The 26,723-nt window shown below is 39.6% G+C and overlaps 1 protein-coding gene across 1 annotated transcript in view; it reads right to left on the bottom strand.

Annotated features, from left to right (window-relative positions):
* KIF24 (kinesin family member 24) overlaps positions 1–26,723 on the bottom strand; it is a 105,305-nt gene that overhangs the window by 28,082 nt on the left and 50,500 nt on the right. The window contains exons 5-7 of the mRNA XM_066367782.1: positions 22,092–22,189; positions 9,036–9,251; positions 3,181–3,268 (exon numbers count right to left, since the gene is read on the bottom strand). Coding sequence (XP_066223879.1) covers positions 3,181–3,268; positions 9,036–9,251; positions 22,092–22,189 — 402 coding nt within the window. The remainder of the gene's footprint in view (positions 1–3,180; positions 3,269–9,035; positions 9,252–22,091; positions 22,190–26,723) is intronic.

The raw sequence follows: 26,723 nt of genomic DNA, 5'->3' as shown, positions 1-26,723 counted from the left end.
TTTTTTTTTTTTTGTATTTTTCTGAAGCTGGAAACGGGAGAGACAGTCAGACAGACTCCCGCATGTGCCCGACCGGGATCCACCCGGCACGCCCACCAGGGGCCACGCTCTGCCCACCAGGGGGCGATGCTCTGCCCCTACCAGAGCCACTCTAGCGCCTGGGGCAGAGGCCAAGGAGCCATCCCCAGCGCCCGGGGCCATCTTTGCTCCAATGGAGCCTTGGCTGCAGGAGGGGAAGAGAGAGACAGAGAGGAAGGAGAGGGGGGTGGAGAAGCAAATGGGCGCTTCTCCTATGTGCCCTGGCCGGGAATCAAACCCAGGTCCCCTGCACGCCAGGCCGACGCTTTACCGCTGAGCCAACCGGCCAGGGCCCAAAAAATAATTTTGGTGGCTACTTCATAACTGTAATTTTGCTACAGTTATGATTCGGAATATAAATACCTGATATGCATTATGTATTTTACGATGGCTTTAGGCGACCCCGCTGGGGTCGCGACCCACAGGTTGAGAGCCGCTGCACTAGAAGAATGACTATGAAGGCTATATGTTACAATCGCCTGGGGAACTTTTAAAATAATACCCACCTTCATATATTGCTGGTGAGGATGTAAAAATGGTGTAGCCACTTAGGAAAAGAGTTTGCAGTTCCTCAAAAAGTATGACCTACAAATTCTACTCCTAAGCATATACTCAAAACAACTGAAAACATATTTCCACACACAAATTTGTGCTTGGCATTATACATAATAGCCAAAAACTGAAAACAACCTACATGTTCAACTGATTAATAAATAAATAAAATATATCCATACAATAGAATATTTTTTGGCCATTAAAAAATAGTGATACACTTTACAGCACAGATAAAACTTGAAAATATTATATTAAATGAAAGAAGCCAGAGATAAAAGGTTGCATATTATTATGATTCCATTTATATGATATGGCCAGAATAAGAAAATATGTAGAGATAGAAATTAGTGGTTGCCTGGCACTGAGGGCAGGAGAAATAAAGGAATAATTGGCTAATGGAATGGGATTTCATTTTGATATGATGAAAATGTTCTGGAATTAGATAGTGCTGATGACAGTACAACTTTCTGAAAATACAAAAGACAAAACAAAACAAAAACAACCACTCAATTGTATATTTTAAAAGGTTTTACAGCCTGACCAGGCGGTGGCACAATGGATAGTGTCAGACTGGGATGCAGAGGACCCAGGTTCAAGACCCGAGATGGCCAGCTTAAGCGCAGGCTCATCTGGTTTGAACAAAGCTCACCAGCTTGGACCCAAGGTCGCTGGCTCAAGCAAGGGGTCACTCGGTCTGCTGAAGGCCCACGGTCAAGGCACATATGAGAAAGCAATCAATGAACAACTAAGGTATTGCAACAAAAAACTGATGATTGATGCTTCTCATCTCTCTCCGTTCCTGTCTGTCTGTCCCTATCTATCCCTCTCTCTGTGTAAAAAATAAAAAAATAAAAAATAATTTTTTTAAAAAAAGGTTTTACAAAGGTGAATTTTATAGTATGTGGATTATATCTTAAAATTATACTAAAAAAACCACTGAAGTGTACACTTTAAAAAGGTAAATTTTATGGTATGTGAACTATATTTTAATTTAAAACCATACCCCCCCAAATAAAATAATAATACCTGTATCTGGGCCTCACCCTTGAGAGGTTCTGATTTAACATGGACTCAAGCAAGCATTAAAAGACAGGATGGAACTAGAAAGATGGAACAATTTAGATGGAATAAGCCACAGAACAAGACAACATACTTATGACACACAAAACTGACAAAAAACTCATACCCAGAGTATATGAATCAGTAAAAGACAGACAACTCAAAAATGAGAAAAAGATACAGACTGGCATTCCCAAAAGAGGAAATTTAAAACTTAAAAATATGAAAGCCTATTCAATTTTGTCCTTAATCAGTAAAATACAAATTAAAGATATAATAAACACTTTCAAACAGTCAAAAACTCAAAAATCAAAGACAGTGTTGGAGAGGATGAAGAGCAATGAAATAGCTCATATATTGCCGAGGGAGTGTACACCACTTTGGAAAACAGTTGGCAAACTGAGTGAAGTGGGAGATATGCATGTCCTCTGACCCAATCATTCTACAACTACAACCTAGAGAACTCATATGCTATGTACTGAAATTCATGTATAAGGACACTGACAGCTGCAATATTCACAAGAGCCCCAAATAGAAACAACCCCAATTGTTCATTAATAGTGGAATGGTTAAATAAAGTATGCTAAATTCATATGATTGAATACTAACTACAAATAAAAATGAACAAAACCACAGCCATATGCAAAAACATAGATGGAACTCAAAAGTATAATGTGGAGCAAAAGTAACAAAAGATAAAAGGATACATACAATGTAATTCCATTCATACAAAATTAAAAAACAGGCGGTAACTAAGCTACATCTATGGATAATACTTAGTTGATAAAACTGTAACAAAGAACAAGAATGTGATTAGCAGAAAAGTCAGAATAATAGAAAAATATGACTGGGAGGTTGTACAGGTTCTTGTGGGTGCTGCAATGTTCTACTAATGTGGGTAGTTTAATATGAGAGTGCTTGTTTCTTCATACTGTACACATCTAGGTCTTATGCATTTTTCTGTATAGTGCTATTTTTCACAATAAAAAAAGTTAAACCTTTATTTTATTTATTTATTTAGTGAGAAAGAGAGACAGACAGACAAGGAGAGAGAAAGATGAGAAGCATCAACTTGTAATTACGGCACTTTAGTTGTTTATTGATTGCTTCTCACACATGCCTTAAGGGGAAGAGGGGCACGCTCCAGCCGAGTCAGTGATCCCTCCAGCACAAAACAATGACCTTGGACGACCCATTACCAGAGAAATACACATTAGTAGGCTTTAAAAAATTGGCCTAAGAGTATCCTCTTGTGCATTAGGTTCTCCAAACGTGCCCTATCTCCCACTACCATGGCACTGAGACAACCACTTTATAGAGAAAGGAAGTATCTTCTAAGAGGACTCACATTTATGAATGCAAAATGGTGTACTTGCCACTGCCCTTTGCCTAAATCTGAGTCCATTACATTATACTTACTACATAGCAAAATGAATTCTTTCCCTGGATTTAGGCTGCTCCGGTGATGAAGTCAAGAGAGAAAGTTACCTCTAAGAGGAGCTCCACACTATCCACTTGAATCTCTTGCAGTCCCACAATCTGTACCACATGCTTGCTATCTTCTCTTGCAAAGAGCCTGCAGATGCAAGGACATAGTTGGTATGACACAGCTGCTGTATAACACTTTGTTCTTGCCTCGCCAGAAACCACTCCATCACTTCCCTGTTGGGGACTGAAATATGGACAGGGTATTTTGCAGTTTGGATATATCTTGGGGACAGAGGTGCTGGACCCAACCCCCCACCTCACCTGCCTAGTTAACAAAGAGCTATACCTGATTCTCGCTTGTCCCATCTATGTTCTCCAGAAGAGGCTGGAAGCTAGTTTCTTTCTTTTTTTTTTTTATAAATAAATTTTTATTTTAATGGGGTGACATCAATAAATCAGGGTACATATATTCAAAGAAAACATGACCAGGTTATCTTGTCATTCAGTTCTGTTGCATACCCATCACCCAAGAGAGATTGTCCTCCATCACCTTCTATCTAATTCTCTTTGTACCCCTCCCCCTCTCCCCCCTTCCCTCCCCCCTTCCCCCGTAACCACCACACTCTTGTCCATGTCTCTTAGTCTCATTTTTATGTCCCACCAATGTATGGAATCCTGCAGTTCTTGTTTTTTTCTGATTAACTTATTTCACTCCGTATAATGTTATCAAGATCCCACCATTTTGTTGTAAGTGATTCGATGTCATCATTTCTTATGGCTGAATAGTATACCATGATGTATATGTGCCACATCTTCTTTATCTAGTCCTCTATTTCTTTTTTACAATGATTAAAGCCTTTAAGCAAACTCTTGGCCAATACAGCAAGAATCCATAAAAGAGTAGTGTCCTTAACATGTTCACCAAGTCCAAGTTGGCCCCAACACCATGCCAAATCCCTGAAAAATGCAACCCAACCCCAGTTCAGTCTGTTAGGAGCTGTCACAAGGATCAGGAGTCCAGGAAAAGTCCATATCCAGGAAAAATCTGCACGGCACTGGAATTGTTGTCACAATTCTATACTTTGCAGCTCACATCCAAGTCCCAATGACCGCTGCTTCTAGCTGGTAATGATTCAGGTAGACTGGAAAAGCCATCTGCAGCATGTGTGGATATGGAGCTTCTGTTCTCCTCTGCCTGGAGAGATGAGACCAGGTTGCTTTTCCCTGGAGCTCTGCGACTGTGGCATGGTAAAGAGAACCTTGGGATACACTAAGTTCCCGCCACGCGAGTCTCTCCCGGCTGCCGTTTGCTCCAGGGAACTGGACAGCCCTCTCCGTGTTTCCGCTTTTCCTACCAGTCTCGGTGTGGCTTCTTCAGTGTTCCTTGGTTGAAGAGTCCTCTTAGTTTAGTCCAAAGTTGTTTTTTCCAGATGATAGTTCTTAAAATTAGTTTGTAATCCACTTTGGTTCTGGGAGGTAGATGTTGGTACGTCCGCCTACTCCAGCGCCATCTTGTCTTCCTGGAAGCTAGTTTCTTATTAGTGTAAAGTTAGATTTGAATGGTATGGTGGGAGTTGTCTTTGAGTTGTTTTGGAAACAAGTGAATTACTAACGGACCACGTTTTTTTCCTTGAATAAAGATGGATGTGCTTCTGGGGGTGGCCATTGCATCGGCTTAGGAGCATTAGAGACTACGCTGCGCCATCCTCCCAGACCATCTGTATGTATATATCTTTAAGTCTCTATCATTTATTCAATTTCATACCTTTTCCCGTTCGAAGACCCCATAAAAGACTGTCCATATTTCTGTCCCCAACACTCCCCCATCATTAAGTAACAGTTTTGTCCTCTAGGTGGGATTGATATGCACACCATTCCCATACCTCCTGGCCCTGACCCCAGGTTCAGGGGTGGTCTTTGACTGTTTTAAACAAATCAGTATCTTTGGCTACAATTAAAAGAAGGAAAGTACGGGAGGGGAACAACAACAAGAATAAATGTATAACCTAGACCTATGCCAATCAGTGGATGGTGTATTCCTGGCTAGAGTATCTGCTTCAGAGTGGATATGGGATCTTTGCAGATCCAATCAAACTAAAGTCCTACTCTCTGGTTGTTAGGTGCCTGGGGATGAGATGCTTGCTCACTGGAAGTGAAAGCATATAGCCTGGGAAGCAGCTGCAACCATTTAGCATTCACAAGAGACAATTCTGGAATGAAGCTAACACCATAGGAGGTAGAGCAGAAATGCAAAGAAACTGGGTCCTTATAATAACTCGGACCTACCTGCTGCAGTGAAAAGACTTTAAGGCCTGATTGTCCTCTAGGCTTCCTAGTTACATGAGCTAATGACTTCCTAAATGCTTGAGCCAGTATAAGTGGGGTTTTATTTTACTTGCAACATAAGCAATCCTGATATATCTTCTAAGGGAGCAAAGAAGAGTTGGTGCTGGAACTGAATGCCTCAGGCCTGCATGTAAGGTAATGAGTGGTTATGGTCTACCATCATCATGAGACCAGACCTATCAAAGGGCATGTACTGAATCTATCAAAGACTCTTAAGATTATTTTTTTCCTTAATAAGATACTAGTTAATGGAATTCCATTTCATTAAAAAAAAAAGGTTTTTTCTAAAAAATTTTTTTCTTAGTCTGACTTTCCCCAAGTTTCCAAATTTTTACAGTATTGGAGGAAAACAATCCACTGATATCTTTGGCTGTTCAGAAAACAATTCTGTTGGAATAGTTAGGCTTCTGGAATAAAAGAACAATCTAGCTTTTAGAGACCTCATGTCATTCCTAAACATGTTTTCCAGGCCCTATGGCCTCAGTTCACCCCAGAAAAGTTTCTAATAGACCAAAATATGCTGCTAGATTTTAAAATCCTATAAGCAAGATTTCTATCACTTTTTATGCAAGGGTATAAAAACAATTTATCCTCCACTTTTTTTTTGGTAACAGAGACTGAGAGGGAGAGGAAAAGACAGATAGGAAGGGAGAGAGATGAGAAGCATCAATTCTTCATGTGGCACCTTAGCTGTTCACTGATTGCTTTCTCACATGTGCCTTGACTGGGGGAGGCTACAGCAGAGTGAGTGACCCCTTGCTCAAGCCAGCAACCTTGGGCTCAAGCCAGTGACCCTGGGGTTTCAAACCTGGGTCTTCTATGTCCCAGTTCGACACTCTATCCACTACACCACAGCCTGGATAGGCTATCCTCTACTTTTAAGAGTTAATTTGAAGCCTGACCTGGACCAGGACATTTTAGGAATCCCAGAATTGGAGGAAACAAAGAGATATTAGCCAATTTAACCAGAGACATAAAAAAACAAAACCACACAGTTCAAGACACTCGCAGAGTTTAGATCTTCCTTAATGATCCCTAGGGAAGCTTCAAACCCAGGAGTTAGCAAACTCTCATCCCCTTGGCTATAATTAAGGGACGCAAATATACATTAAAGAATATAATATAACTGAAATACACTCACAACAGCTGAATAATCTGACTGTCCCTTCACACAGATGAACCACACACAGAGCAACAGTGGCTTTTATTTTCACAACTGTTTTTTAAAGGAAGTAGCCATTTTGAGTGGAAAGGGCCCCTAATAAGGTTGTTGGGGTTTGGAAGAGAAGCTGTGTTTAAGGCAACTTGAGGTTTCAAAACTGACACAGAGAGGGTAAAAAGAAAAGGCAACTCTTTGCCAAAGCGAACTCAGAGTGGCACCCTCCTTTATTTGGCTCAACTGAACCCCCAAAACCTATATATTTTCTAATTAGTGGCATACCTAAAGGTCCCTTTTTGTTGATGGAATAGTCCACAGGACATTGACTTGTCTAAAACCCACTCACTAGGCTCTTCAGTTATGCTACTCAATGCTCTAGTGCTCCTCTACAATGGGGCTGGCCCTATCGCACTTTCCCTACTGAAGTGGAGCTATTCCTCTACCTCCATTCCCTATTCCAGTGCTTGCCTGGAGCTCATAGAACTTTCATATCCTTTTAGACAGCTCCATAGCAGATTGGATACCTTTGTTGTGGAGCTAGTCTATTTCACTGATTTGGTTTCCCCAGCCTTCTAACCATGTTCAACCTCAACTCACTCCTCTCCACTTGGTGTAGCTACTCCCTACATGTCTCAGGTATAAGGTTAAATCTGTTATGACAAACTTTTACCTGTCCATCTCCCCTATTTCCTCTCTCCTCCCTATTTTCCCAGTCAATTGATACTTTCACAACTTCATTGCCTCTTAAACTGTTAGTCATTTTCCAATCTAAATAAAACTTAATGCCATAAAAATACAATAGGGATTGCATGACCAGTGGTGGCACAGTGGATAGAGCAGGGGTCGGGAACCTATGGCTCACGAGTCAGATGTGGCTCTTTTGATGGCTGCATCTGGCTCGCAGACAAATCTTTAATAATAATTTAAAAAAAGTTAAAAATATAAAACATTCTTGTCTGACCAGGCAGTGGCGCAGCAGATGGAGCGTTGGATTGGGATGCGGAGGGCCCAGGTTTGAGATCCCGAGGTCGCCAGCTTGAGTGCGGACTCATCTGCTTTGAGCAAAAGCTCACCAGCTTGAGCCCAGGGTCGCTGGCTCGAGCAAGGGGTTACTTGGTCTGCTGAAGGCCCGCGGTCGGGGCACATATGAGAAGGCAATCAATGAACAACTAAGGTGTTGCAACATGCAACGAAATACTAATGACTGATGCTTTTCATCTCTCCGTTCCTGTCTGTCTGTCCCTGTCTATCCCTCTCTCTGACTCTCTCTGTCTCTGTAAAAAAAAAAAAAAAAAATATATATATATATATATATATATAAAAATATAAATATATATATATATAAAACATTCTCATGTATTATAATCCATTCATTTCCTACCACTCATTCATGGTTGCGGGTGGCTGGAGCCAATCACAGCTGTCCTCCGGGACAACACCAAATTTTTATTGGATAATGCATAACGTACATGGGTCATTGTATGGCTCTTACGGAATTACATTTTAAAATATGTGGTATTCATGGCTCTCTCAGCCAAAAAGGTTCCCGACCCCTGGGATAGAGCGTCAACATGGGATGTTAACTAAGGTCCCAGGTTCCAAAACCTGAGATTGCTTGCTTGAGTGCAGGCTCATCTGGCTTGACCATGGGCTCATCGCCTTGAACATGGGATAATACACATGATCTCATGGTCTCTGGCTGAACCCAAAGGTCGCTGACTTGAAGCCTAAGGTTGTAACCTTAAGTCCAAGGTTGCTGGCTTGAGCAAAGGGTCACTGGCTAGGCTGGAGCCCCCCCCACCCCCGGTCAAGGGCAATGAGAGGCAATCAATGAACAACCAAAGTGCCGCAACTATGAGCCGATGCTTCTCATCTCTCTCCCTTCCTCTCTCTCTAAAAAAAAAAATATAATAGGGATTTAAAATTAGTCACTGAACACATTTCTAAATTACTGTATTATGTTGTAAGGGCAATAGGTTAAGCCTTATAAGAGTTAAAAGTCTAATATGAAGTAAAGAGATTTTCTTCTCTTTTTACTGACTTTAAGAAAACTATCATGAAGACTGTTGAGGAAAAAATACAGGAGAACGTGGGAAACATTATTTATAGTTCTTCCAGTGTAATAATAGGTCAAAAGAATAAGAATGGATTTAAGTATATATTGGTTTCCTTACTTCCTAAAATTGGGCCCAAATAAAAGGGATAATCTTTGAAAAACATTAGAATAACTGATCACTTAAAAAATATTAATGAAAGGCTAACTTACATCTTTCTTTAGCTAAACTGACAGTTTAAAAAGTATGTATCTGTCAAGGGACTCATTTCACAAAAGGACATTAATGTACCAACAATTCTCATTAAATCCCATGATTCAGTGGGACTCTGGCTTCAAACAGATTGTTTCCAGTACCTTTTTCTTCTATTTAGGAGGTCATAAAGCTGTCCACAGTAGATTTCATAGAAGCTGATCCACACAAAGAGGTGCCTTCTTGGCTGGGACACTTCTAGTTGCCTGAAGATATCTTTGGCAGCCAGAGCATACAGTCCTGGGTTCTGATGAGTTCCTATCATGGTATAGGTCTTTCCAGCACCTGTCTGTCCATATGCAAAGCAAGTGGCATTGCCTCTGAGGGAAGAATAATTTGTATCACTTATACATGAGAGAAATGCTAACCTACCTATATTTTAAAAATTTATTGATTTTAGAAAGAAGTAGAGAGAGGGTAAGAGAGAGAGGAAGAGATAGGGAGATATAAGGTGGGAGAGAAAGGCATGGTGAAAGAGCAGGGAACATCAAACTATAGCTCCTTCTCGTATGTATCTTGACCAGGCAAGCCTGGGGTTTCAAACCAGTAACCTCAGCATTCCAGGTCGACACTTTATCCACTATGCCACCACAAGTCAGGCTACCCATAGATTTTTAATGAAAAAAGTCAGGTAGAAAAAGTAGTTCTCTTTTTTAAACCTTTTTTTTTAAGTGAGAGGAGGGGAGACAGACAGAATCCTGCATGCGCCCCATCCGGGATCCACTGGCAAACCCCCATTTAGGGCCAATGCTCAAATCAACTGAGCTATCCTCAGCACTTGGGACCAACACTCAAACCAATTGAGCCACTGACTGCGAGAAGGGTAAAGAAGGGGAGAGGGAAGAGAAGCAAAGCAGATGGTCGCTGCTCATGTGTCCCCTGACCGGGGATCGAACCTGGGACATCTGCATGCTGGGCTGATGCTCTATCCACTGAGCCAACCAGCTAGGCCCTGTAGTTCATTTTATTTCATGCTTGTGCAAATAGCATTTGGACAAACTTAGGTAGTGTTCAATTGTACATGAGGCATCAGGAATCCAAGTACAAGCTTGCACCATAATGCACTATCGTGCACAGTATGATAAAACTTTATCTACTGTGTGTTTCCAATCCCAACCCCCATTCCTCTCTCAGCAGTACTTTTTTTTCCACATTTGCGCAAATAGTTGTGCATGTACTCGCCTGCAGAGCATCCATACTGTTTGCAATAAATTATTGTTTTAGTGTCATTGTGCTGTAAATTTTAAACCCTACAAAATGGTAAGAAAAAAACAAAATATTTTACTCTTCTTCAAAAGTGAAAACAATAGTCAAAAGAAAAGTAGTGATAACACTGAAGATAAACCAAGTACCAGTCCTTCAAGTTTAAAAGAAACCGTGAAAAAGAAATGTTGATAATTTAGAAGGTGCAACAGAATCCAAAAAAAGAAAAAGAAACTTTGTTAGGCAGTACAAGGAGTACTGAAAACTTGGTTTCCCTGTAGCACCTATTAGTGAATTATCACCACTGCCCTTGTGTACAATATGTTCTGAAATTGTGTCAGATGATGCAATGAGACCTTCCAAACTTGTCATTTACATTTGAAACATAGCAATCTTACTAAGGAACCATTGGATTTTTTGAAAGATTACACAACCAAATGAAAAGTCAGAAAAATCAAATGAAGAAACTGATGACTAGTGACAAATTGCTGTTTTGAGCACCTTGTTTAGCAGCCTTTTGAATACTGAAAATGAAAAAAGAAAAAAAACATTCACTATTGGTGAAGAATTAGTAAAGCCTTGCATCTTAGATGTCACTTGGGAAATTTTAGGTCCTCAAGCCACACAAAAACAACAAAATATTTCAGACAATACCGTTCAGAAAACTGTTGATATGGACAACAATACTGAAGAGAAAATTGTAGAGAGGCTAAAAAAATCAAAATGTTGTGTCATTTGGCCCTGGCCGGTTGGCTCAGCGGTAGAGCGTCGGCCTGGCGTGCGGGGGACCCGGGTTCGATTCCCGGCCAGGGCACATAAAAGAAGCACTCATTTGCTTCTCCACCCCCTCCCTCCTTCCTCTCTGTCTCTCTCTTCCCCTCTCGCAGCGAGGCTCCACTGGAGCAAAGATGGCCCGGGCGCTGGGGATGGCTCCTTGGCCTGTTCCAGGCGCTAGAGTGGCTCTGGTCATGGCAGAGCAACACCCCGGAGGGGCAGAGCATCGCCCCCTGGTGGGCAGAGCTTTGCCCCTGGTGGGCGTGCCGGGTGGATCCCAGTCAGGCACATGCGGGAGTCTGTCTGACTGTCTCTCCCCGTTTCCAGCTTCAGAAAAATACAAAAAAAAAAAAAAAGATTAAAAAAAAAATGTGTCATTCAACTTGATGAATCAACAGATGTGAAAAACCATGCTATTCTACTTTGCTTCATGCGTTGTACTGATGATAAAGACTTTAGGGAAGAACTACTCTGTTGTCTTGATCTACCTGGTCAGGCCACCAGTTCAGAAATATTTAATGCTCTTAATGAGTACTTTTTTTTTTTAAGGGTAAAACAACAATTTTTTATTTTTTTATATTCATTAATTTTATTTTTTTATTGATTTTAATTTATTGTTTACATAGTTTAGTGTTGCTCCGAATATACCCCCCTTTCCTGTATTCCCCTCAACATCTCCCTTGCTCCCCTCCCTATAGTGCCCTCCCCCCCTTCCCTTCAGCTTTATCTCATCCTATCATCCCCTTTCCCTCTGTTCTCTTTTCCTCTGGTCCCTTTTTTTTTTTTTTTTTTTACAGAGAGAGAGTCAGAGTGAGGGATAGACAGGGGCACACAGAGAGGAACGGAGAGATGAGAAGCATCAATCATTAGATTTTCGTTGTGCATTGCGACACCTTAGTTGTTCATTGATTGCTTTCTCATATGTGCCTTGACCGCGGACCTTCAGCAGACCGAGTAACCCCTTGCTTGAGCCAGCGACCTTGGGTCCAAGCTGGTGAATTTTTGCTCAAACCAGATGAGCCCACGCTCAAGCTGGCGACCTCGGGGTCTCGAACCTGGGTCTTCCACATCCCAGTCCGAAGCTCTTATCCACTGCACCACCGCCTGGTCAGGCACCTCTGGTCCCTTTGATCTCTCCTCTGTCTCAATTCCATTCCTCAGTTCACATTGTTCACTGGATTCCTCAAATGAGTGAGGTCATATGATATTTTTCTTTTTCTGCCTGGCTTATTTCACTTAACATAATAGTTTCCATGTCCATCCATGTTGTCGCAAAAGGTAAGATTTCCTTCTTTTTCATGGCCCCATAGAATTCCATTGTATATATGTACCACAGCCTTTTCTTTTTAGAGGTTTTATTTATTCATTTTTTCTATAAAGGGGAGAGGGGGAGGGGAGGGGAAGGGGGAGGGGTGGGGGAGAGAGAGGAGCAGAAAGCATCAACTCCCATATGTGCCTTGACCAGGCAAGCCCAGGGTTTCGAACTGGCAACTTCAGGGTTCCAGGTTGATGCTTTATCCACTGCGCCACCACAGGTCAGGCTGTACCACAGCTTTTTTAATCTACTCGTCCATTGACAGACACTTGGGCTGTTTCCAGATCTTCACTATTGTGAACAATGCTGCCATAAACATGGGGGCACATTACTCCTTTTGAAACAGTGCTATGGTATTCTTGGGGTATATTCCTAAAAGTAGAATGGCTGGGTCAAAAGGCAGTTCAATTTTTAATTTTTTGAGAAATCTCCATACTATTTTCCACAGTGACTGCACCAGTCTGCATTCCCATCAGCAGTGCAGGTGGGTCCACTTTTCTCCACATCCTCGTCAGCACTTATTCTGTTGTTTTGTTGATGAGTGCCATTCTGACTGGTGTGAGGTGATATCTCATTGTGGTTTTTTGTTTTTTTTTTTATTTATTCATTTTTTTTAGAGAGGAGAGAGAGAGACAGACAGAGAGAGAAGGGGGGAGGAGCTGGAAGCATCAACTCTCATATGTGCCTTGACCAGGCAAGCCCAGGATTTTGAACTGGCGACCTCAGCATTTCCAGGTCGACGCTTTATCCACTGCGCCACCACAGGTCAGGCTCATTGTGGTTTTAATTTGCATTTCTCTAATGATTAGTGATGTTGAGCATTTTTTCATATGCCTATTGGCCATCTGTATGTCCTCTTTGGAGAAGTGTCTATTCATTTCTTTTGCCCTTTTTTTTTTTTTTTTTTTACAGAGACAGAGAGTGAGTCAGAAAGAGGAATAGACAGAGACAGACAGACAGGAACGGAGAGAGATGAGAAGCATCAATCATTAGTTTTTCACTGCGCGTTGCAACACTTTAGTTGTTCATTGATTGCTTTCTCATACGTGCCTTGACCGTGGGCCTTCAGCAGACTGAGTAACCCCTTGCTGGAGCCAGTGACCTTGGGTTCAAGCTGGTGGGCTTTTTTTTTTTGCTCAAACCAGATGAGCCCGCGCTCAAGCTGGCGACCTCAGGGTCTTGAACCTGGGTCCTCTGCATCCCAGTCAGACACTCTATCCACTGCGCCACCGCCTGGTCGGGATCTTTTGCCCATTTTTTGATTGGATTGTTTGTCTTCCTGGTGTTGAATTTTATAAGTTCTTTATAAATTTTGGTTATTAACCCCTTATCAGACATATTGTCGAATATGTTCTCCCATTGTGTAGTTTGTCTTTTTATTCTGTTCTTATTGTCTTTAGCTGTGCAAAAGCTTTTTAGTTTGATATAGTCCCATTTGTTTATCCTGTCTTTTATTTCACTTGCCTGTGGAGATAAATCAGCAAATATACTGCTGCAAGAGATGTCGGAGAGCTTACTGCCTATGTTTTCTTCTAAGATGCTTGGTTTCACGGCTTACATTTAAGTCTTTTATCCATTTTGAGTTTATTTTTGTGAATAGTGTAAGTTGGTGGTCTAGTTTCATTTTTTTTGTAGGTAGATGTCCAATTTTCCCAACACCATTTATTAAAGAGGCTGTTTTTACTCCATTGTATGCTCTTACCTCCTTTGTCAAATATCAGTTGTCCATAAAGCTGTGGGTTTATTTCTGGGTTCACTGTTCTGTTCCATTGATCTATATGCCTGTATGCCAATACCAGGCTGTTTTGAATACAATGGCCTTGTAGTATAACTTGATATTGGGAAATGTGATATTCCCACTTTATTCCTTTTCAAGATTGCTGAGGCTATTTGTGTTCTTTTTTAGTTCCATATAAATTCTTGGAATATGTGTTCTATAACTTTGAAGTATGTTATTGGTATTTTAATTGGTATTGCATTGAATTTATAAATTGCTTTTGGTAATATAGACATTTTAATGATGTTTATTCTTCCTAACCATGAGCACAGTATATGCTTCCACTTGTTTGTGTCTTCCTTGATTTCTTTTATCAATGTTTCTTAATTTTCCAAGGACAAGTCTTTAATCTCCTTGGTCAAATGTACTCCTAGGCACTTTAATTTTTGGTTGCAATAGTGAAGGGGATTGTTTCCTTAATTTCTCTTTCTGAAAGTTCATCGTTGGTCTATAAAATGCCTCTGATTTCTGAGTATTAATTTTATATCTTGCCACCTTGCTGAAGTCATTTATCAGGTCCAGTAGTTTTTTTGACTGAGACTTTACAGTCTTCTATATATAAATATAATATCATATCATCTGCAAATAATGATAGTTTTACTTCTTCTTTTCCAATTTGGATGCTTTTTATTTCTTCTTCTCTGATTGCTGTGGCTAGGACTTCCAGAACTATGTTGAGTAAGATGGTGAAAGGGGCACCCCTGCCTTGTTCCTGATCTTTAGGGGATTGCTTTTAATTTTGCCCATTGAGTATGATGTTGGCTGTGGGTTTGTCATAAATGGCCTTTATCATGTTGAGGTATGTCCCTGTATTCCCACTTTTCTGAGAGTTTTGATCATGAATGGGTGCTGGATTTTATCAAACGCTTTTTTTGCATCTATTGAAATTATCATGTGGTTTTTCTCCTTCCTTTTGTTTATGTGATGAATCATATTGATTGATTTGTGAATATTGTACCAGCCTTGCCTTCCCAGAATAAATCCCACTTGATCACGGTGTATGATTTTTTTCATATATTGCTGGATCTTGTTGGCTAATATTTTGTTGAGGATTTTAGCATCTAGATTCATCAGGGAAATTGGCCTATAATTTTCTTTCTTTGTGTTGTCTTTGCCTGGTTTTGGAATCAGAATTATGCTTGCCTTATAAAATGAGTTAATGAGTACTTTCAAGCAGAGGGCTTAGATTGGGGAAAGTGCGTCAGAATGTGGACAGACAATGCTGTGAGCATGACTGAGATATCACTTAGGGGTAGTTGCAAAAATAAAGGACGTTGCACACCCAGAAAGGTCCATGCACTGTATGATTCACTGGCAGCATTCAGTTGCAAAGAAACTTTCCCCTGAATCCAAATGATGAGTGAAGCAGTGAAGATAGTTAATGATATTTGTAGTCAAGGTTTGAACTCTAGACTGTTCATGACACTATGTGAAAGTGTGGATTCACATCTTCTCCAAACAGAAGTGAGGTGGCTCTCAAGAGAAAGGGTTCTTTCATGTTTTTTTAAGCTGAAAGAAATGAAACAGTCTCTGCAAGAGCAAGATTCTGCATTAGTAGAGCTTTTGTTGGATGAAGAATGCATGGATAAGCTTGTACATATGGTGGAAATATTTAGCCTCTTCAATGAACTAAATATTTCTCTTCAGAGGTTTAACACAAATATGTTTACATTAAGAAATAAGATGGATGCATTCAAAAAGAACCTTGTTCTTTGGGAAAGTCTCATATGGAAGAAGATGTAGACAAGTTTCCACTTTTCCAAGACTTTTTGATTGCTGTAGGTGTCAACCAGAAATGCATATTTTATATAATAAGTCAACATTTAAGAGCATTAGTCCAAAGCTCTGACCATTATTACCCTGAAAATGAGAATCCCCATAAAGGTAACTTCTGGATAAATAACCCATTCATGAAAGATATCAACTCCTGTTCCCTTAATCATTGTGAAAAAGAAAAACTGAGCCTGACCAGGTAGTGGAGCAGAGGACAGAGCATCGACCTGGGACGCTGAGGACCCAGGTTCAAAATCCTGAAGTTGCCGGCTTGAGCATGGTCTCATCTGGCTTGAGCCCAAAAGTTGCTGGGTTGAACAAGGGGTCACTGGCTTGGCTGGAGCCCCCTGGTCAAGGCACATATGAGAAAGCAATCAGTGAACAATTGAAGTGCCACAACTATCAGTTGATGCTTCTCATCTTTCTCCCTTCCTGTTTGTCCCTGTCTGTTCCTCTCTTATAAACAAAACAAAACAGAACAAAACATAAAAAACCTGGTAAGATTTATCTTCTGATGTCACTTTGGTGTCCAAACATAAAATGCAATCATTGTCACAATTTTGGATATTACTGGAAGAATATGCATCTCTTAGTTACAAAGCTATTAAATTTTTAATTGTATTTTCTACTACCTACTTGTTTGGACGACTTATTTGGCCCTATTACTAATAAAAACCAAACAGAGAACTCAAAAGGATGTCAATGCAGCACTCTGTCTAGGATAGCTCGGTAAAGCTTCATTCCAAAGCACAAGGTTCGATCCCCAGTCAGGGCACATACAGGAACAGATCAATGTTCTTATCTGTCTTTTTCTACCCCTTCTTTTCTCGCTAAAATCAATAAATAAAAAATTAAAAAACAAAACTGTAGCCTCAGTTATTAAATATTCTTGCAAAGAAGCAACAGCAGATTTCACACTAGCTTTACTTGAATTAAATATTGCTCTCTAGAAAGTTCAGTTGTATTCTACTAAAAATTATTTATTGTTCATCTTGTTATTTTAGAGAAATTTCATTTTATAGTATTATAATTACAGGATAATACACAAAATACTAATAATGGTTTTTATTTCTACCTTAAGTGGTCCCCAAAATAATTCTATTTTCATTGGTCCCCAAGTGTAAAAAGGTTGAAAAGCATTGCTTTAGAGGATCCCAGAGAAAACAATTTTGTACTAATCTGGACAGATAAGTTTGGTGAAAGAAGTAATAGAGAATTAAATGCAATAAATAAAAAGGATCGTATGATAAACATAAAGGTAGTGACCAGACATATGAATATTAAGGAAGTTTAGAAAAAGGTGAAATCAATGCAAGCAAAATTGAGGAAGGATTCATGAAAGAACTTCTTTAAGGGCTTCAGTCTCCACTTTCATCAATAAATTGCTGGGTGCCCTGGCCAGGTAGTTCAGTAGATTAGAGCGTCACCCCCAATACACCAAGGTTGTGGGTTTGACCCCTAGTTGAGGTGCATGCAGGAATCAACCAATGAATGCACGGACGAGCAGAACAGCAGATGGATGTTTCTCTCTCTCAAATCAAAAAATAAAAATAAATAAATTTCTAGGTTACTTGATTTCTAAAATCCTTTCTAGCCTTGATGTCCTATGATTAAAAAAAAAAAACCTCCTCTTGCATGTGGATAAAGAACTGCATCACATACCCAGCATGTGTAGAGAGCTGCAGACTAAGAAGTGGAGCCTGCCCTGTGGTGGTGCAGTGGATAGTGCACCGGCTTGGAATGCTTAGGTCACCAGTTTGAAACCCTGGGCTTGCCAGGTCAAGGCACATATGACAAGCAACCAATGAACAGCTAGAGTGAAGCAACTACTTCTCGTCCCCCTTACCTCATAAAAATCAATCAATAAAATCTTTTTAAAAAAGGAAGCGGAAAGGAGAGTTAAAAGACCAACTTACCGCCTGACCAGGCGGTGGCGCAGTGGATGGAGTGTCAGACTGGATGCGGCGGACCCAGGTTTGAGACCCGAGGTCTCCAGCTTGAGTGCGGGCTCATCTGGTTTGAGCAAGGCTCACCTCAAGCAAGGGGTTACTCGGTCTGCTGAAGACCCACGGTCAAGGCACATATGAGAGAGCAATCAATGAACTAGCAGGGGTCTCAAACTCGGCCGCGAGTTTGAGACCCCTGATAAGGTGTCGCAATGAAAAGCTGATGATTGATGTTTCTCATCTCTCTCCGTTCCTGTCTATCTGTCCCTATCTGTCTCTCTGTCACTATAAAAATAAATAAATTTTAAAAAATTCTAAAAAAAAGACCAACTTACCAATCACAGTATGTTTTAAGAGGAGTTGGAGGCCAAGATTTCCTGAGTATTGTGAGACCCACTGTGTGGTATTAAGTAGAAAGTGAACAGAATATGGCTACTGCAGACTCTTGAACAGGAATCACATGGATTAATGATAAAAGTAGCTACTTTTTAAGAAAGAAATATGTATGGACACAGGGGTAAGGGGAAGATGGAGGTGGGTAGAGATGATACACAGAAAGGGAACTGAAGCTAGACAGAAAACAAAGAGTGAAATAAATGCGAAAGAACCATGGAAGTATGAGACTCAAGATGGGGAGCTAATCAGATTTAAGCTTCTTGAAGCACAGACCACTTACTTCTAATCTTATAAACCATGGCTCATAGCAGTGTGGGTACACTGGCAGAGGCACAGTTAGAAAAACTATTACAGAAGGAAAATTTGAACACACTGAAGAAGACCTAGCAGAATAAGAGTAGAGAATATCACACTGCTTATCTTCGGAACATTTTAGTGACAAACTTTGAAAAGAAACAACAAAGCCTGACCTGTGGTGGCGCAGTGGATAAAGCGTCGACCTGGAAATGCTGAGGTCGCCGGTTCGAAACCCTGGGCTTGCCTGGTCAAGGCACATATGGGAGTTGATGCTTCCAGCTCCTCCCCACCTTCTCTCTCTGTCTCTCTCTACTCTCTCTCTCCCTCTCTGTCTCTCTCCTCTCTAAAATGAATAAATAAAATTTTAAAAAAAATTAAAAGAAAAGAAACAACAAATACGAGCATGAGGAATCTCTATTACACTTTATAGAATTTATAGTTAAGTTGAACTTAACGTGTAACTCTTATTTTTTATTGGTAATGTCTTAACATTCAGATTCTAACTTATTTTCAAAACATACTCTCTCAAACTGCACTCCCTACATTTGGTGTATAAGAAATTGAACCTGAAAGATATTTTTCTTTTTCAGCCTGATCATAAAATTATTAATTTTATTGATAGAGATGGAGAAAGAGAGGGGGGTAAGAAAGGAAGAGACAGGAAGAGAGGGAGGAGAGAGATGATAAGTATCCACTTGCTTCACTTAGTTTTTCATTGACTGCTTCTCATACACACCTTGACAGAGTGGGGGGGCAAGCCAAGCCAGGGACCCCTTGCTCAAGCTAGCAACCTTGGGCTCGAGCCAGCAACCTTAGGGCTCAAGCCAGCGACATTGGGATCATGGCAATGATCCCAAGTTCAAGCTGACATGCCCACACTCAAGCTGGCAACCTAAGGGTTTTGACCCAGAGACTTCAGAGTCCGAAGTTGACGCTCTATCCATTAGGCCACCACCAATTGGGCTCATCAAATAATTATTTAAAAACTTTTTTTTCTTAATGGCCCTGGCTGGACAGCTTGGTTGGTTACAGCATTGTCCCAAAGCACAGAGGTTGCCAGTTCAATCCCTGGTCAGGGCACATACAGGCACAGACATGATATTCCTATCTCTCTCTCTCTTGCTCTCTCCCTTCCTCTAAAATCAATTAAAAAAACTTTAAAAATATTTAATGACCTCTACAAAACAACAAAAAGACAGCAAAAAAAGGGCAAATATATATTTTTTTACAGAGACAGAGTCAGAGAGAGGAATAGACAGACAGGAATGAAGATTGATGAGAAGCATCAATCATCAGTTTTTCGTTGCGACACCTTAGTTGTTCATTGATTGCTTTCTCATATGTGCCTTGACCAGGGGCCTTCAGCAGACTGAGTAACCCCTTGCTCGAGCCAGCGACCTTGGGTCCAAGCTGGTGAGATTTGCTCAAACCAGATGAGCCCACGCTCAAGCTGGCGACCTCGGGGTCTCGAACCTGGGTCTTCTGCATCCCAGTCCGACACTCTATCCACTGCACCACCGCCTGGTCAGGTGCAAATGAAAATATTTAAATGACCAATAAACACATGAAAAGATGCTCATTATCATTAGGCATTAGAGAAATTCAAATTAAAACAGTGAGATATTAGATTGGCTAAAATAAAAAAGGCTGACAATGTCAAATATAGTGAGGATGCAGAACTACAATTCTCATACATTGATTGCTGTTGGGAGTATAAAGTAATGCACTGAAAATTGTTTGACATTTTCTTACAAACACACCTATCTTATGACCCAGTAATTCCATTTCTAGGTTTTTATTCAAGATAAATAAAAACATGTTCACAAAAAGACTTGCATAAGAATGTTTGTGCAGCTTTATTCATAAAAATAGTCCAAAAATAGAAACAACTCAAATGTAACTCAACAGCAGAATGAACAAATTATGGTATATTCATAGAAGGAACTATTACCAAACAATAAAAACAACACATACATGCCTGGCCTGTGGTGGCACAGTGGCTAAAGCGTTGACCTGGAATGCTGAGATCACTGGTTCGAAACCCTGGGCTTGCCTGGTCAAGGCACATACGTCAAGCAATAAGAAAGCAATGAACAATTAAAGTGAAGCAACTATGAATTGATACTTCTTACTCCCCCTCTAAAAAATCAATAAATAAAATCTTTAAGACAAAGCAAAAATGACAGGTATATTCAGCAACATGTCTACTACCAAAAAAACAAAAAACCACACAAAAAACCCCCAAAACAAAAACATTATATTATGCAAAAGAACACAGGCATAAAAGAATATATCATATATCATAATGATTCTATTTCTATGACATTCCAGAACAAGAAAAACTAATCTATAGTAACAGAAAGCAGGTCAGTGGTTCTATAAGACCTGGGATCAACTAAAAAGGAACATAAGAGCACTTTCTGGGGTAACAGAAAATGTTCTGTATCTTGTTCCAGGTATTGGTTAGCTGGATGCATACAACTATCAAAACTAATCAAGTCTTGAATACTTCTTAAGATCTGTGTATCTTACTGCATGTAAATTATACCCCAATTTTTTTAACATTATAATATTTTTTAAAAAGTCAAAATACTCTGGAATCAGTGACTCTTTTTTTTTTTTTTAGAGAGAACATTTGGTCTTTTTTTTTTTTTTTAATTTTAATTTATTCATTTTTTAGAGAGGAGAGAGAGAGAGACAGAGAGAGAGAGAAGGGGGGAGGAGCTGGAAGCATCAACTCCCTTATGTGCCTTGACCAGGCAAGCCCAGGATTTCGAACCGGCGACCTCAGCATTTCCAGGTCGATGCTTTATCAACTGCGCCACCACAGGTCAGGCCTGGAATCAGTGACTCTTACAGATTGTTTGGCATACATGGCTACATTTTAAATATATAACAGAAGCCCCTACTATCTCTTCTATACCATTTAATATTTATTAAGTGTAAATAATTATTTCAAAATTTAAAAAATACATTTAAGAAAAGCGGATAAGTGCCTAACCAGAGGGTGGTGCAGTGGAAAGAGTGTCGGCCTGGGACACAGAGGACCCAGGTTTGAAATCCCGAGGTCTCTGGCTTGAGCAAGGGGTCACTCGCTCTGCTCTAGCATTCCCCCCATCAAGGCACATATAAGAAAGTTATCAATGAACAACTAAGGTATGCAATGAAGACTTGATGCTTCTCATTTCTCTCCCTTTCTGTCTGTTTCTATCTGTCCCTCTCTGTTTCTGACACACACACACACACACACACACACACACACACTGAATAAGTGATAGTTACTTATCTATCCTACTCCAAGGATAAAAATTAATGAAACTATAGCTAGAATACATAACTCCTGGTATCAAAAGTTTAAACTAACCACAACCACTTAAACTTTTTTATTCTGAGGACTTTGATGAGATTATGTTGTTGTCACCATATAGTTTTCCATTAAGCACAGAGAATCAATACCATCAATGTAAAAGAAAATTTTGCTGAAAATCTCTAAATGCTTGGTAATTCCTATAAAAAGATACACTGAATAATTCAAAAGAGAGACTAATTTAAATTTATAAGATCAAAATACAAATTCATATTTAATTCAAAAGAACTAGAAAGCATAGGTGATATTTTTAAAATTATGATTTATGGAAAACAAAATATTTAAAAAAAGAAGCAAAAATTACTATCATACCCATTAAAAATATGCTGAATGAGTGGGTGAGTAGTCTTCATGTATACATCCTGATTGGTGCACGCCTCACCAAAGACTTCATCAAAATAAAAAACATGCTGAAAAAGAAATTTATTTTTTATAGAAAGACATTTTCTTCACCACTATTCTAGTTAACACATGATAAAGTCACAAATACATTTTTAAAAGTAATTGACCATGACAAATTTAGAAATAAATAAGACACCAATAATTGTCAAATTACAGGGCCTTCTTTTACTTGAAATCTCTGTTAGACATGTTCTTATAGTGTAAAAACTAAGGCACTCAATTTTTGTCCTCTCTTAAGTGAAGTGAAGTGATTAATACAAAAGTAAGCCAATCCTCCTTAGATTCAGGAAAGAATATTAATTCTATGGAGATTATCCTCAGAGTCCAGCCACAGCTAACACATTTGACATATGCGGGAAGTTCTGAAGAAAGACATCCATTCCATAGGTTACACAGCTTAATTTTTAATTTTAGAAACATTTATTGCTCAGTTGGTAACAGTAGACACTTCAAGGGCCCAAAAATAAAGATTATCCTTCCATTACCCCATCCTCCCACCTAAAGATGTTAATCCAGACTAGTTTATAAATGACTGTAAGATAGAAAAAAACTTGATAAAGTACATGTGAAATTCATTTTTTTAAATTTATTTATTTTTTTACAGAGACAGAGAGAGAGTCAGAGAGAGGGATAGACAGACAGGAACAGAGAGATGAGAAGCATCAATCATCAGCTTCTCGTTGCGACACCTTAGTTGTTCATCGACCGCCCTCTCACACGTGCCCCAACCGTGGGCCTTCAGCAGACTGAGTAACCCCCTGCTTGAGCCAGCGACCTTGGGTTCAAGCTGGTGAGCTTTTGCTCAAACCAGATAAGCCTGTGCTCAAGCTGGCGACCTCGGGGTCCCGAACCTGGGTCCTCGGCATCCCAGTCCAACGCTCACCTACTGTGCCACTGCCTGGTCAGGCCAGTACATGTGAAATTCAAAAGAGAAACATATACTGCTCACAAAAATTAGGGGATATTTTATTGCTTCATATTCATTTTGAAATATTCCCTAATTTTTGTGAGCAGTATATTTCCTCTGGGAAGAAAATATGAGAAAAAAAGAGAGGTTTAAGAATGGGTCATGAGGAAAGAAGAGAAATGTGAGAGGCAGAGATGAAGGCAGGGAAGGTATTCCAAGTACAGTGGAAACATGAGCAAAGAGTCAAAACAGAAAAGCACAAGGAATGTTTAGGGAATAGAATTCAATGTGGTTGAAATATAGGTAGAAAAGTAAAAAAGAAGGCTAGAATAATGAGTATATTGTAGTGGCCTTGGAACTGTGGGAGAGGGTGAAATGCTCTTATTTAATTCAGTAAACAGTGGTAATAAAAACTTTGTCAAGGAAAGGGATGATTTGAGCCCTTTCATTGGAATATTAATGTCTTCATACCATGAATGGATTGTGAACAGGAACACTAATATTTCAATGGGAAGGTAAGAAGGATGATGATAATAGTAATAAAGGAGATGAACACATGAAAAGTTTGGCAACTGACTGGATATAGGAAACCAAGAAGAGAAAAGAATCCAAGATGACTCTCAAATGAAAAGTAATCTGAAAAAGGAGAGATAGAAGACCCCATTAAATAGGGTCTGGTAAGCATTAGTTCAGGGGCCATAGTCATTTGCACAATTTAGAGGCTTACTATGTTGGCAGCCCAACTATACCTGAGTAAGAAATCCTAATAATTTCACGTCTGAAGCATCATAATGACAGTCTATATATACATAATAAATGAAATGAAGGCATATCTTTTGCTACTTTTTGGACTTGCTGTAAATATCCAATTAAGTAAAAATTGTATAGGCAAACCTAACAAAAGTAAACTTTGGCCAATTTATTGTGGGTTACTCTACCCCAGGTTCGATTTTGTTTTGTGTACCATTACATTATACGTATTAGAGTGGAAATTTGTTAGGTCATTTAAGAAGAAACTGGAGCCACAAAGTGGAATATATCAGTTAGGAAAAAAAAAATTCCCACAAGTTAGGAGGAGAAAAAATAATGAATCTGTGCAGCATGATAAAGAGATCTGTGGCCTGACCGGGCGGTGGCGCAATGGATAGAATGTCGGACTGGGATGCGGAGGACCCAGGTTCGAGACCCCAAGGTCGCCAGCTTGAGAGCAGGCTCATCTGGTTTGAGCAAGGTTCACCAGCTTGAGCCCAAGGTTGCTGGCTCGAGCAAGGGGTTACTTGGTCTGCTGTAGCCCCCCAGTCAAAGCACATATGAGAAAGCAATCAATGAACAACTAAGGTGCCGCAATGAAGAATTGATGCTTCTCATCTCTCTCCCTTCTGTCTGTCCCTATCTGTCCTTCTGTCTGACTCTGTCACCAAAAAAAAAAAAAAAAGAGAGAGATCTGTGAACTTTTAGTGCTTTGAAAAACGTGATATGATTTCAAGAGCAGTAAAACGTTTATAATTGTTGACTCTGGATTATAGGTACATAGGGGTTTCATTATAATTTCATTTAAGCTTTAGAATGGCAATAGTAAAGAGAAAATAGATATCTAAAACCTGGCTTTAATGAACATGATTTATATCTCACTTATAATTGGCTTTTAAGCAAAGAGTCAAATCCATTCATTGGTTAAATATCACCAGTGGTCTTTATAGGTGAGTATGAGAGCAAAAACAAAATACATTTCATATATTTGATATTTCTCAGGAAAATAAGATACAAATGAACAGAAGTAAATGTAGAAATACACTTTTTTGGCTTCTGTTTATTTCATGGAATATATAGCTATTTTTCCTTTTCTTCTATAAGTATTAGTGAGTAACTTTAGATCTTGAGTAAAATACCTTAGAAAGCACTTACTTAAGGGGATTAGTATCTTACCTTTCAATAGAACTTAGGTATTGATTTTTCCAGGGGTTCTGTAAGTATCTTTCATGAAAGATATGTCAACACGCAAGACTATTATAATTCATAAAGTCCTTTGCATCACATAATACTTTCATTTGATCATACTTTATCAGTGAGGGTGGATTAACATTCATTTTGGGCTTGATATGATCAGAGTTCCACTGTTTATTTTAAAAATAATTATTTTCAGATTATTTTAAAAATAATTATTTTCAGATTATAAAAGTAATTTGTTTATAGAATATCTCTGGAAAGATACAGTTATGACAAGTAATACTGGTTGCCTTCAAAGAGGGAATGGTATCAAAGAGATCTTTTCACTGCTTACCCTTTTGTACTTTTTAATTTTAAAATAGATAAATCTGTCCTATTCAAAAGTTTTTACTCCATAAAAAAACAAAACAAAACACAGTTGACTCTAGAAGATTTTTAAAACACGGAAAACAATAAAGAAAATCAAATTATCTGTAAATACTACTATTCAGAGATAGCCACTGCCAACTTTTTGTTTGAATTTTTATGAGTTTATTTTAGCCCAACTGCTAACATAGCTAACAAGCAATATTTTATTATTATTATTTTTTTTTAGCAAGCGAGAGAGAGAGAGAGAGAGAGAGAGAAACAGACAGACAGACAGGCAGGAAGGGAGAGAGATGAGAAGCATCAACTCGTAGTTGCGTCACTTTAGTTGTTCACTGACTGCTTCTCATACATGCCTTGATGGGGCAAGAGGGCCTCAAACTGAGCCAGTGACCCCTTGCTCAAGCAGCAACCTTGGGCTTCAGACTAGCAACCATGGGATCATGTTGATGATCACATGCTCAAGCTGGTGAACCTGTACTCAATTCAGAGGAGACCAAGCTCAAGCTGGCCCACCTTAGAGTTTTGAAACTGGGACATCAGTGACCCAGGTCAATGCTCTATCTACTGTGTCACCACTTGTCAGAGAGAGAGTAGTCAGAAAGAGGTATAGATAGGGACAGACAGACAGGAACTAAGAGAGATGAGAAGCATCAATCATCAGTTTTCCGTTGCGAGACCTTAGTTGTTCATCGATTGCTTTCTCATATGTGCCTTGACCGCGGGCCTTCAGCAGACCGAGTAACCCCTTACTCAAGCCAGCGACCTTGGGTCTAAGCTGGTGAGCTTTTTTTTGCTCAAGCCAGATGAGCCCACTCTCAAGCTGGCGACCTTGGGGTCTCGAACCTGGGTCCTTCCACATCCCAGTCCGACACTCTATCCACTGCGCCACCGCCTGGTTAGGCACTGTTGACTCTTGATATATTTCAGTACTCTTTTTTCTCTACTCAAGAAATTGTAATGAAACATATAAAGATTTGTTTTTCCCCCCAATTATTATGTTTATATAAAATTTAATGGTAAGCCTAATCTGTGGTGGCACAGTAGATAAAGTGTCAACCTGGAACACTGAGGTTGCTGGTTTGAAACCCCAGGTTTGCCTGGTCAAGGCACATATGGGAATTGATGCTTCCTGCTCCTCCCCCCTTCTCTCTCTCTCTCTCTCTCTCCCTCCTCTCTTTAAAATGAATAAATAAAATTTAATGGTAAGCAGTATAGCACAATACATGTATATGATCATATATATTAGTAAAAGATTTGAAAGGCTAGAATATTTAATCAAACACACATTGTTTGAATTCCTAAATAAGTTTAAAAATAAA

The sequence above is a fragment of the Saccopteryx leptura genome, chromosome 2 (assembly GCF_036850995.1).
Source record: "Saccopteryx leptura isolate mSacLep1 chromosome 2, mSacLep1_pri_phased_curated, whole genome shotgun sequence".
Lineage (NCBI taxonomy): Eukaryota > Metazoa > Chordata > Mammalia > Chiroptera > Emballonuridae > Saccopteryx > Saccopteryx leptura.
Note: the sequence above shows the minus strand (reverse complement) of the source record. Positions and strands in the feature narration are given on the sequence as shown.